This window comes from Micropterus dolomieu, linkage group LG22 (assembly GCF_021292245.1).
Source record: "Micropterus dolomieu isolate WLL.071019.BEF.003 ecotype Adirondacks linkage group LG22, ASM2129224v1, whole genome shotgun sequence".
Lineage (NCBI taxonomy): Eukaryota > Metazoa > Chordata > Actinopteri > Centrarchiformes > Centrarchidae > Micropterus > Micropterus dolomieu.
In genome coordinates this window covers 23,645,286-23,658,570 of record NC_060171.1, presented here as the reverse complement: position 1 = coordinate 23,658,570, position 13,285 = coordinate 23,645,286, and the positions used below count along the sequence as shown (strand labels likewise).

Sequence of the window (13,285 nt, the reverse complement as noted above, 5' to 3'; positions counted from 1 at the left end):
TGTGCTTTCAGCAAACTTTAACCCTGTGGAAACTCATCCAGACTGCTACCAATACTTCCTCATGCCTTCTTTCATTCTGTCTGGGTTTTTTTTCCCTCTTCCCCCATTTAAACATAAACACACACCACATCTCATAGTTTATTCCTGTAAGAACTGTGCCAATTCTCTCCAAGTGAGTCTCATTCATTCACAGCCAAGGTCTTACCATTAAAGAACTCCAGCCTTTTAGAAAATGAGCCATATCTGTATATCATTATAAAACAAGACTCTGAGATATACTTCCACTTACACTACGACATCCAATGACATGATGCAGAATCTCATAATAAAGGTGAAAGACCCTACAATTATCTCATTGCTGTACAGTATTGCTCCATTCAAGTTATGTATTGAAAAACCCTTTAATACTTTAGGTTTTCATCCCATATCTCTTAGGTAGTCATAAAATTACATGGTGGCCTTTAGTTTCTCTCACATACCAAATTTCGCTATTCAGGCTTTCTCTTCAAATCAACTTCCACCTTATTGTGTCTTAGCTGAGCTGTGAGGAGTCGGAAGGTACCAATGACGTCTGTTTAGTGGCTGTTGGCGCTTAATTGATTTGAACCTGGCAACCTGACACTGCCAGTCCCTTGGTGGCTCTATAGAAATGGAGTTTATGTGAGCCAGCACAGTGACGTCAAAGATGGAGAGGGGTTGTAACCTCTCTCTGTCTATTTGGCAGCTCCTTACCAGACCACACTCCCTCTCTCAAGAAGCAGCATACCACTCCAAGGCAATGTCTTTACAGAGGTTGTCAGGCTTCTTTAACCTAAAGGAAGCCATCACAAACTGCATTCATAAAGTATTAGGACACTTCATGTTTTTTGTTTCTACACATTGGATTTGAAATGAAAAATCACATTGAAGTTAAAGTACACTTTCATGTTCAAAGGCTCAAGTTAAATCTGTATTTAAACTACATTTAATGTACAATGTTGTTATTGTAGCTCTTTATATACATTATGTCTTAGGTCACTGCAGCAGGACAGTGATCTTAAATATATAAACAAGGCAAAATATATATTTTTAAAGGCAACCACTTGACATGCCAAGGTGATCATTAGGCCTCATTCCAACTGAGTTTGTGTTTCACTTGCTGAGAACCAGACTGAATGCAAAAAGCCTCCGAAACAAGCAAGAAGTGTTAACGGCTGCAGTGTAGGCCTGGCAAGTGTCTCCTGACATCTATGAGTTGTAAACAGTTATAGACTTCATATATGAAATATATGAAATATGATAACAAGTTAATAAGTTAACTTTAGTTACTTTCTGCTACTCAGATTGTCTAATGTGAATGGTAATACCTGCAAAGTTGGGAGCCAGCACCTTACCCTCATTGTTTCATTTCAAATCCAATAATTTGCTTGACAGAGCCAAGTGTGTACTTTCTGGTGGCATTCTTTGCTCAGCTGAGGTGAAAATCATTCCTGTTTTTGTTTGAGAAACATTTCGAGATTTAATTTGTGTTTTTTTTCAGTCACCCATAGTAACACCAGGCAAAACTACAGAAGTGAGAAGAGGATGATGTTAGATAAAAGTTGTGGACTGGATTCAAACCCAGGACATCACGTGTTATGCAGATTAACCGACACCTCAAAGGGAAGTAGGATTTTGTAGCATAATTGGCAGTCTCCATGTCACTTGACTCAAACCAGCGACAGACTCTTGAACTCTGGTTCCAAAGTGGTTGAGTGGATATGATGAACTAATTACTGCTATATTAAATTGTTTTGCTTTGAATTTTGTGTGCAAACACACACTCCATCCATTCCACTTGTTTGACATGTCATCTGGCCTGGTACAGTAAGACCTGTGAAACGTGTGTACGGTGGGAAAAAAAACTAGAGAAAAGATGAAAGTCAAATTTCTTTATAGAGAGTAAAGTATTTGTGACTTAGAGAGAAAGAACAATCTCTTGGGTTGAGTGAACTGACTAATGAGTAAAAACCCCTACAACACACCAAACATGAATCTGCTCCAGGTGTTGAATGCCTACTCAAGGATGGGAGCAAGTCTGACCTCTGGTGTTAGTTTGATGCATTACCAAAGCCAAGGACAGTGAGTTGAAAGATGGAGGGGAAAAAACAGCACTTTGACCTAAAAATCTAATAGATAAACTGTAACCACAGCTATGATTATTGTTATTAACTATATAGAACATGCAGCATAAGGCCATTGCCAAACGAAGTGCATCTGTCATGGCAACAGTTCAAGCAGACTTCTTAAAAAATAAGCTTCTCTTTGTTTGCCTGCTTGGTCAAGCTCTCCAACAGACCCATATCATCCTTATCTGGAAGACATGACATTCAAAGAGATCAAGAATTAGATCATGCAAAGCATAATAAACTTTTTTTTGCATTAAACCATCATTCCACCCTCCCTCTCAAAACCTACCAAAAACCACCAGGTTGCAGGAGCACTTGGCCATCCCCAGAGGGTTCTCCAGCATCAGTGTGTATTCACCGCCATCTTTGGCTCCACAGGTGGGGATGACCAGGGTGCATACTCCATTGGCTGTGCTCTGCCAAAACCGAGGGGAGTCCGAGATCTTCGAATCCCCCTTATACCAGCAGGCCTACGCAGTGGAATTACCAATATTATTATTACTTTAGGGGGCTGGGGGATGATATTAACAGCAAAGACGGTACACACAAATGTTAGACATATCCTTCACACCTGTGGTGTTGGCATGCCCTGATAGGCACAGCTCATGGTGCAGTCATACCCTCTGCGAACAGCGTGGTCCTTCAGTGGCAGCAGGAACATGGGTTTCAACTGACATGGTGGTGAGGCATATTCCCTCAACCGAAGGCTGCCGACGCACTCTGAGACACAGATGCACATACCCGTAAATGCAGACATGCGCATACAGAAACAAATACAAGAAAATGAGCATTAATTTGCTGACGAATAGTATACAACTTCTTTCCCTCTCACCTTTCTCCTTGGCGATGATGAGAGGTTCCTTCGAGTCTAAGGGATCACTGTCTCCGATAGAGTTATGTGCGATGACTCTGAAGTAGTACTTCCTCCCGGGAAGCAGTCCAGTGACGGTGTACTTGCTGCTGAAGACACGCTCGGCCACTGTGAACCAGGAGGCAGTACTGGTGTCACGTTTCAGGATGATGTAATGTGCTCCCTCATTGTCGTCGGCCAGGTCTGGGGTGTGATCCCACTGTAGGGTCACTGTGCCCGGAACCTCCTCTTCCAGGCGGAGATTTTCCGGGGGTCGGGGAAAGTCTGAGGAGGAAGGAGGGTGATAAGGAGAAGAAATATTTTATTTAAGCCAAAGCCAACACTCCAGTGATTTGATATATCATTCTGCATGACCTGGAAGTTTTCACAAGACCGTGAATGCCGATTTTGGAAATGTAACCTCTGATATATATACTTAAAGGAACTACATTGTTGGGAAAAATCCATCCATCGTCAACTGCTTATCGCAGGGGGGGCTGGAGCCAATCCCTGCTGACTTTGGGGTACACCCCGGACAGGTCACCAGTCCATCGCAGGGCCACACATAGACACACAACCACACCTAAGGACAATTTCAGAGAGACCAATTAACCTAGCCTGCATGTCTTTGGATAGTGGGAGGAAGCCGGAGACAACCCACGCGGACACAGGGAGAACATGCAAACTCCACACAGAAAGGCCGGGGCAACCGGGGTTTGAACCCACAACCTTCTTGCTGTGAGGCGATAGTGCTAACTACTGTACCAGACTAGATGCATATACAATCACTCACCTGTAACCCTGACGTTGACATCATAGTGAGCCTCTCCATAGTCATTCTTCAGGTGTACACGGTAGAGGCCAGAGTCAGAACGCTGAGAGGAGAAAATGAGGAACTGGGAGTGAGTCTTGCTCTCGGTGATGACTTCTTGTCCCGTAGTGATGGTACCATCCTTGAACCAGGTTACCACTGGGGGAGGTGAAGCCTGTAAGGGTGAAGAAGGGAAGGTATTGAGGGGTATGAATTCATTCGATAGGACTCATGTGGAGTGCATGATGGCTCAAAGTAACATCGCTAAATTCAACAGAGTCTTACAGTGAAGCTGAGGTGAAGGCAGAGTGCCATTCCGGCTCGGACCACCATCTGGTTCTTCAGCTTCCCCTGGAGAACAAACCTGGGTGCCACTGTATAGGAAAAAAAAACTATATAATTAAATAGCAAGGACAAAACTAAGCAGAGGAGAAAAGGAGAGTGCAGCATATTACCTGGCGGAGGCATGGCCAGTACACCCTCTGAAAGCTCAACGGGCTCCCCCACCCCTCCTTCATTGACAGCCCGGATACGGAAGTGGTACTTCATCCGCTCTTGAAGTCCTCCCACATTAAAGGCAGTGTCAGTGATGGGAATCTTGGTGGCCTTCATCCACTCCTTAGCATCTTCAGGGCGAACCTCTAGGATGTAACCCGAGGGCTCGTCTCCCTGCTTTGGAGGTATCCACCTCAGAGAAATGGAGGAGTTTGTGGAATCAGACACACACAGGTTCCTCACCAGGCCAGGAGCTCCTACAAGGGGAAAGTATAAGTAAGTTATACAGTAGCTAGTCTAAATAATATGGATGCAGAGAGGGAAGGAAGGAAGGGAAATTAAGGGGGCAATGAAGGACTCACTTATTGGGTCTTTGGCAAGGACTGCATTAGAAATGGTACTAGGGCTACCTGCTCCAGCCCTGTTTACACTGGTGACTCTGAACTCATACTCCACATCATCCACCAGCCCTTCCACCATAATTTTTGTATCTGAAAAGAGTAACACAGACACAGAAAACATACAGATTTAATGTATAGAGTAACGACTTTAACGATGTTAAAACACTGTATCCTTACTATTTATGACACGACAGCTTAAAATACTGCCCTAAGTCTGACCTGTGAGCAGCTCCTTATTGACCTGCAACCACATATTACTCCCCTTCTTCCTCCTCTCCAGAATGTAGCCTAGAACTGGGGCTCCCCCGTCGTGGGCAGGAGAGGTCCAGCTCACGGTCATGGTGTCTTTGGTTATGTTAGATACCTGGGGCTGGGACGCTGTGCCTGGAGGCTCTGAGTTGGTGGATTTGAACAGAAAAAGTGTTCACAGACACCTGGATGTTTTAAGAGATGATCTTGATTGATCATTTTTAGTTTAAATTAGCTCTCACCTACGGGCTCTCCGGCACGCACCTCCTCTGTCTCGAGAGGGTCACTCAATCCCTCCATGTTAACGGCCCTGATGCGATACTGGTATGCCTGGCCCTCCTCCACTTTGTCATCGCTGAAGATGGTGGTACTGCTGTCTACTTCACCAGCCCTGGTCCAGGACTTCTTATCTGCCACACGCCGTTCAACCACAAAGCTGGTCACTTGTTTGCCTCCATTGTCGCGGGGGGCCTTCCACTTCATCTTGATACACTTTCCCGACAGCTCGAGGAACTCCACTTTCCCTTGAGGAGGCTTTGGATGGTCTGTGGAATGTGGTAAAACATGTGTTAAGTATTTCAAACTCTGTTAAAGAAAACTGCTTTACCAAATACGTATTGTCACCCACCAATCACATTGAGGTGCAGGTTGGCAACGGCAGTGCCACAGTCACTCTTCAGACGGAGCATAATTGCACCACTGTCTTCTCGCACACATCTAGTACACAGACAAAGTGAGAGGAAATATTTAGAAATGTGTATGTGTTTTAATTTGTGTGTGGCTTTTGAAAAGATCATAAAATATCTGACTGGATGACGCCCTTCTCTGCTCACCCACCTGCAGAGCACCAGTGAGGTGCCATCAGCTGTCCTCTCCACCTTGGTCCTCTCATCCTCCATGACCTCCACTCCATCCTTGTACCAGGTGACCTTGGGAGGTGGTTTGCCTTTGAAGGGGATCTTAATGGTGGCTGTCTGGCCTGCCTTCACAGTAACAGGTCGGGCCCCCAACAAGTCCAGCAGAGAGGAATCAATTTCTGGAGGGTCTGGGAAATAGGGTTAATATAGATTGGGATATTATTTTTTGGATATAGATTTCAGCTTTCATTTCAATTGCATCATGGTTTTCATTCATTTTCAGTATAGGATTGGTAACTTTAGTGTGTGGGGTTAGAAAATATAATGACTTTGATGACTCCTAGTGTTAGCATCAAAAACGACACTGTCTGGATTTAAATATGAACACATTGTTTGTTTCCATTGACAGTGTCTTAAGCTCGTTCCAGCTTGTTCCAGTAAGTATCTGCTCCACCTGTGAAAACACGCTCAAATATCAAATACAAACACACACCAGCAATAGTGAGTACAGACTCGCTCTCAGCCCCCTTGGCTCTGAAGGTGTACTTTCCCTCATGGGCGTTGGTCACACCAGAGAAGATCAGCTTGTGGACGGCCCCCTGTTTGACCACCTGAACCCCACTCAGCTCAGAAATCTGTCAAACGTAATACAAAGGAGTCAAACAAAATGCTTCTCATTTATTATGTATTAATGAAAAATAAATTATCCAAAAGAGAAGTGTGTGTGTGGGTAATAGAACTTCAAAAAACTAATAGAAAAATGCTATAAATGCAAGTGACAATCTAACGTGTCAAGCTTTTAAATTATGCCATTAAGGTTGGGTATCACTTTAACATGACTAAGAATCTGCAGTCCAGCTTGCGCCTCTGTGAGGCTGCACATGTACTTAGCAAGCTAACCATCTTACTTTAGCATATTTTAATGCTAACATGCTAATTAGCACTAACCACAAAGTATAGGCTGATGTGAACGTCATTCATTTTACAGGTATTTTTAGTCATCAGCAATCAAGTAGTATTGGACAAATTAAAATTTAGATGTTGATGGAAACACAAAGTTAAGGTATCACTAGAGTTGTTACAATTCATCCTCTGGGAGACATGAATGTGTACACCAAATATCATGTCAATCCTCCCAATAGACATTTCACTCAAAACCACAATTGTCAGCCTCATGGACAGGGGATCGACAAAGTCATTAGGATTCATTCTTTGGGTACCATTGACCTGTGTAGCAAATTCCATGGAAATCCATTAGTCCATCTAACAGTTGTTGATATATTTCAGTCTGGACCACAGTGCTGGTCCGACATTGCCATAACTAGAGCCATAGCTAAAAACAAACTTACTTAAGTGTTTGCTTGACATCTATGCATGAGAGTGGACCAAACATTTGCCGCATCATGCATTTCAGAACTAACACACTTTCATCCCGTCTTGTATCATCTCTTACCTCCACTCCATCTTTCAGCCACACTCCGTCAACCTTCTCATCATCAAGAACAACACACAGCTCTGCAGGGGAGCCTGTAGGGCACTGAGTGTCTGACATACCACTCTTCACTGAGGCAAAACGCTCTGGCAACACACAAAGAAAAACTGTTTCTTTAGGGTCTTATTTATTAGTCAATAATGTTCCAGTGATAGACCTTAAACCCGTTGGCTGATCCTGAAAAACAACTCCAGACACACAGAAATCATTACCATCCACGGTCAGATTGGCAGTAGTGACATATTCGTGTGCGTCGTTGTCCTGAGTGCAGATGACAGAGTACTCTCCCTCATCTGTCAGCTCACAGTCCTCGATAATGACCTCTGCCCTCTTCCCCTCGCGCATGAAGATGTAGCGACGGCTGGCTGTGATATCACACCCGTCCTTCAGCCAGCGAATGTGGACGTCCTTGGAGCTCATCTCACACTCCAGGCGGGCCATGCCTCTCTCCTGCGCGCGGACATTCTTTAACTGGCTGGTAAACTTGATGGGAATCCCTAGATAAAAGGAAAAGGAAAAGGAAGAGGGTCACATTAGCGTTTATTTGGCTTCTACCAGCTTGCTTCACTCTGGTTTTAAACAAATCTAAAATGAAAATACACAATTAATTAATCACTAATATTGGACCCACTTATTAGGTTTGTTCTTTATATTCAGTCCCGACACATACAGTAGACCTTCGTTATAGAATTAAAGTTAAAGAACAAGAAAGATAGAGCCAACTCATGAATAACTGTAATTAACACAACCTCAATTACTATGCTTCTGTTCCTGCAACCCCAGAGGACAGCCACATGTCCTTGTGAAGATATTTACATGCCCCAGCTTGCACCTTGGGCAAGTAAGCATCTTGTTAGACAGAGGCGTAATAAATGAGCTTGTTGTGAGGAGGGATTTGGTTGGATTACTTTCAACTCAGCACTAGAAGGGAGGATTTATTATGCTACCCATACGTCTTCATTTGGACGATAGAGGGAAGATGATGTTGTTTAGCATAGCTATGAAGAAACGAAGCCTCTCATCTCAGGGGAGTAAAAAAAAGACAGTAACTACTCATCTCCACTGAGTCTGAAGGGGGAAGTTTGTTTCCTTTGGATATACTAGCTCCACTAAAAAACAGGAAGACACAGCCCTTATGGGAAAAACAAAACAAAACAAAGCATAACCAACAAGAAGTACACATAAAAAGTTTTTTATGAAGGTAGAAAATATTTGTTCGTACGCTCAATGAAAAGCGGCACGGTGGCAGTGAGGTCTCCAATGCTGACTGTGTAGTCTCCAGTGTCACTGACTTTCACATCCTTTATCTTCAAGGTGTAGGTCAGACCATCGTCAGACAGGGACACGTTGAACTTCTCATCTCTTTTCACTTCTTTTCCTTTCACCTGCCAAAATACAAACACTTCTGGGAAAACAATTTCCATATTCTTTCTCTTCATGTGTATTTCCCCGGTGTTCATGTTTGCCTAGAATTTTTGAATCTGTGCATCCCTTTCATCTGAGTTACCTAGACCCAAAAAACTCTGTGAAATGTTCCTCGAGAGCAAAGTCTTAAATCTCATCCTAGATGGAATATCATGTGCTTGTGTAAAAGTGTATTTAATTCCTTCAGTGTGTATATTTGAGTCGCATGCAAACCTTCCAGATGAGTGGTGCATCTGTCCTCTTAGAGAGCTGGACCTCGAGCACGGCGGTCTGGCGCTCTGTCACTTTTTTGGGCTTGAAATCAGACAGGAATCTTAAAGGTTCATCTGGAAAAAAAAAATGCATTTGTATGCTACAACAGATGTTTGGCAATTGGCACTTTGATATGTGGGTGTTTAGAGAAATGTAAGATGACTAAGAAAGTGCCAAAGACATCTCTGTCAAAAAACTAAACATTCATTTTGTCTATTTATGTCCTGTAGATGGAATGATGAGATGAAAGACGGGACAGTGAACTGACAATAAATGGAATGAATAATAGTGTAAAAGCGAAACAACAAAGTCAGGCACATATGCAGGTCATTATGCTGACATAAAACTTGTCCCCATCTGTTAAACAATATAAAACAAGCGTGTGATGGCATTGTCTCTGACTTATGAGCAGTGGGAAGGCTCCAAGTCCCGTTCTGTACTCGCCTATGACGTTAAGCCTGGCTGACAGTCTCTTGTCTGCAACCTGCAGAGTGTAGGTGCCCATGTCACTGAGGCTCACGCTCGAAATGCACAGCATGTGCTTAGTTCCCATCTGTTTCACTTCGTATTTCCCATGAGAGTACTGGATCCGCAGCATCTCAGCACCCTGAATCGTAAACAAAATGCCAAGATGAGTGGGGAACTCACAAGTGCTTCATGTTAAGCAGAAACCTATATATATGCAAACTTTGAAACACGACAGACACATAAGTTTTACCAGAAACCAATGCATCCTGATGTTTGGATCCTTCAGTTCAAGGATGGTGTCGAAGACAATGTTGGTGCCAGCTTTGGCAGTGATGTCCTCCAGGGGCTTCAGCACACGTACCATCTGGCAAAATATTAAAGGATCAAACACTGACAGGAACACACCAAATACAATTTAAAAAATTACAACATGACAATGTAAAGTATTGTCTTTGCGTTAGATGACTTGAATGTTGCTATGCGACATTAAACTTTTGTTTTTCCTTTTCAATTCTGCTCTACTTTTAAGTTGTTTGTTGTCAGACCCCAAACCTTCTGTTCCTTAGGTGATTCTGTGGTGCGTGAACGAGCTCTCTGTTTGATAGGCTCACCTCCACCTCCACTTTCTTCTTCATCTCCTTCAGCTTCTTGAGGATACCTCTGAAGTCGGTGAAGCCGTGCTCGGCACAGATCCTCTCGTAGTCCTTCTTGTCAGCTCCAGCCAGGATCTTTAACATCTCCTCCTCTGTAGGTGGCCTCTTCTCCTCTCTCTTTTCCACACTGCTGCACAATGAGAGAGACGTCACACGGGAAACAGTCCATGTGTGCATGTGTGTTTACGTGCACGTGCAAAGGTTTGTGCCAGGCTTGTGTGTGTGCGCATTTATGTCTGACAGTGTATGCATATGCACGATGACAGCTCAAAAGCATCTTATTCTACTCCCTGCAGCAAAACTGGTACACAGTGGAGCTCTTTAGATTTCCTGTCCTGTAGATATTTCTGGATGCATACAAAAAAAAAATAATAAAAAACCCAAGGATCTGGGGGTGGATCAGAGAAAGCTCCATCACACCTTGACAGGCTTTGGGAGTGTCACGGCTAGTATTAGACAACAGGCTTGTGTTCTTACCGTTTCTTCAGCATCTTTTTGAAGTCCAACGCTGGATCTAGAAACAAAGACAGAGCAGCATCACCTGAGGCACTGAGTGAAAACACTAACTAAACTAAGCTGAAAGCTTCTAAATAACTACCAGGACGAAGGAAGGTTCACACGATGTATTATATGAAATGGCTAGACTTACTTTCTGTAACAATGAGGGTTATAGAGTAGGTGGCTTCTCCATGCTTGTTGGAGGCAATGCACTTGTAGACATCAGCATCCTCCAGGACCAGGTTTTTGATCTGAAGTGGTAGGAAATTCATTGCTGATTACATAAAATGAATCAAAATGGCTTGCATGATGCTTACTGGTAGACTATTTAAAACACTGTAATTACAGCGCCTGGTCACTTTAAATCCCAATGCAGTACTTATTTGGAGCAGAAGGAGGCAGTGCCACGCTGGGCATACCCAGTAAACATTTTAAACTTAACAGTCATCCCTCACCAGACAAACAGATGGCAAGGGAAGATGCATATGTCAGCACCCACAAGTTAATTGCTTTATAATAGCTATTTAAGCTTCACTTAAGCTCCCCGGCTGGTACAGAGAAAGCGCTAAATTCACTCCAGAGTGGTTACAGATAAAAGGATCAGAGAGTTTTTTTCTTTCTAGCTACTTTTCCTCATGATGCATGGTGTGCTGTCTGAGTTGACAGCATCAAGATGGCAGAGTCCCTTGGCTTAATGATACAGGCTGTTCAAAGCCGCTGCCCTCTATAGTCGTCTGTTATGGTCACATCCTGGTAAATGCATCTACAGTGAATTTAAATGCATGTGGAGTTGATTGTAGATACTGGTGCTCCAAACACAAACTAATTTGGTAAAAAACAGCATCTGTGTTTACATGTGCTGAATTTGTCTTGAAAACAATGAATTCTTAAGTCATCAACCATCAACGAAGCACACAGAAAAAACTACAAACAAAACTGCAAAACTACATACTATTTAAAATCACATAATAAAAACACAGATTTCAAAACACCATTCAACTTCTTAACATATGACAGAAAACTCAAGACTCATACTGTAGATCTGAATCAACACAAACCTCATTTTAGTTTCAGGATCATTGTTTTCTTTAATCCCAGCCTTGGGCTTGTATTCAATGGCAAACGCTGTCAGTGACATCCTTTAATAACTGAGGTACACTATGAGCTGTGTAGTTAAAGTGGCAAACCTTGAGTATATGCTGATTGTTTATGTTGTCATAGAACGATTTTGTCGCATCAGAGAGTGGGCACCCACTGGCTCGTTCCCATTTAACACTGGGCTGGGGCTTCCCTGTCACCTTGGCCTTGAACACAGCATTGTCACCTAAGAATGAAATATCACATGAATGCATACTTTTAACAAACATCACATTAAATCCAATTGGAAAAGTGAGAATGAATGTTTTGTGTGCATCAGATCAATGGCCTCTCTTTTGCCCCTTTCTGTTTTCCTTTTGAGACCAGTGAGTTTAAAATGAACCCATGACTGCTAATGCTATGGCCACTCTGCAGTGTTCTGCATATTGTGATGGGCTATCTTCAACAAGCCTCTTAATCTATAATTCACAGGTAGACCCTGGGTGAATAAGCATCAAACGCATGCAGTTTATGCAGAACAGGCACTAGTATTCAGTAGATGCAGCAAAGGTTTTCTTCCGTGGACGTCATGAGCATTAAACCAACTTTATCATAGTATCTGTGTGCTTTGTCAGGACTTTGATCAGAGTGGATTTACAGTACCTTCACCCAGAGAGACAAATGGTTTTCTAAAGTTCACACCTAGCAGCAAACCTTTACTTCCCAGTAGAGTTCAAGCTTGTGTCATCTGGAGTTTCTAGGCAAACTATGGGCAAGGGTCTAAAATTAGCTCACACATAGTTCTCTTATAGTCTCAAGGGTTCACAGTTGTTTATAACGCAATGTGAAGAGAGATATTAGGGTACGCAAATGGCGTTTCTTGAAATTTCAAGGTGCTGTGAGATGAAAGAAGTGGTTCACCTCACCCTCTTGGGCAGTGATGGGGCGCAGCTTCTCCTCAAAATCTGGGACAGACTCTCCCTCGGGGATCTGGGAGGATTTCTGTACCTGGCTGAAGGACTCTGCCACAGCCGAGGTCTTACGCTGAACCCCAGTGTGCTCTGAGGGAGCAAAAAGGACATACAGGCGAAACTCTACTAAAACAGCCTCACGTGCAAATGTGATATTATCATTATGACTTTGTGTTTTTGCTTTGTGTGTATGTTTTTGTTGCACTGTAGTACTGAATAATGTTATTAATTAACTATTGTTGATATGCATTTGGTCAGGAGCTTAAATTGGCAGCCTGACATATTTTAGTCCCCAATGTGCTCCAAGGTTTAAGCAGAATGGTCTGCACAGTAGGACAGGTGAGAAAATTGTTATCTTATTTACATGTACATGTAACTCAGAGGTTCCTTCATGCCATGTCTCATGATAAAAAATGTTACATTAGAGAGCATGGCAGATGGGAAGAAGATGATCTTGGTGGATAATTCCTACCTTCCATGGTTCTTAACAAGCCCTGAGAAACTTTTCGCAGCTTTGCGGAACTCATGGAGGAGCTGAAGGTAGAGGAGGTGGAGGACATTTGCATCTCTGACATCTGCCTCATCTTCTGTTCCATCTGCTCTATTCTGCCCCCAGTGGCCTGGAGGAGCTCTGCTGCC

General features: G+C 43.1%; 1 protein-coding gene across 2 annotated transcripts; it reads right to left on the bottom strand.

The window, feature by feature from the left end:
• Window positions 1-1,895: 1,895 nt before the first annotated feature.
• On the bottom strand, window positions 1,896-13,285 carry LOC123961345 (immunoglobulin superfamily member 22-like). 2 transcript variants are annotated; one of them, XM_046036647.1, is made up of 25 exons: window positions 13,119-13,285; window positions 12,602-12,736; window positions 11,786-11,922; window positions 10,750-10,849; window positions 10,578-10,614; window positions 10,059-10,230; window positions 9,698-9,811; window positions 9,424-9,586; window positions 8,941-9,053; window positions 8,525-8,687; window positions 7,515-7,799; window positions 7,264-7,388; window positions 6,304-6,445; window positions 5,791-5,998; window positions 5,582-5,670; window positions 5,196-5,498; window positions 4,924-5,097; window positions 4,666-4,794; window positions 4,264-4,560; window positions 4,094-4,182; window positions 3,791-3,983; window positions 2,980-3,282; window positions 2,719-2,867; window positions 2,437-2,617; window positions 1,896-2,332 (listed from the first exon to the last, which is right to left on the bottom strand). In XM_046036647.1, the coding sequence occupies exons 1-25, from the start codon at window positions 13,240-13,242 to the stop codon at window positions 2,265-2,267; spliced, it is 3,993 nt and encodes a 1,330-aa protein (XP_045892603.1). In that variant the 5' UTR covers window positions 13,243-13,285; the 3' UTR covers window positions 1,896-2,264. The 2 variants fall into 2 exon arrangements, with proteins under 2 accessions (XP_045892603.1, XP_045892604.1); XM_046036648.1 differs by having other exon boundaries at window positions 10,059-10,227.

Bases quoted from the DNA above. Each gene is read 5' to 3' on its own strand.
- LOC123961345 (XM_046036647.1), bottom strand. From the start codon at position 13,242: ATGGAACAGAAGATGAGGCAGATGTCAGAGATGCAAATGTCCTCCACC. The intron at 10,615-10,749 runs GTAAGTCTAGCC...CTTTGTTTCTAG, and splicing joins AACCCTCATTGTTACAGAAA to ATCCAGCGTTGGACTTCAAA. The intron at 4,795-4,923 runs GTCAGACTTAGG...TACTCTTTTCAG, and splicing joins CAATAAGGAGCTGCTCACAG to ATACAAAAATTATGGTGGAA.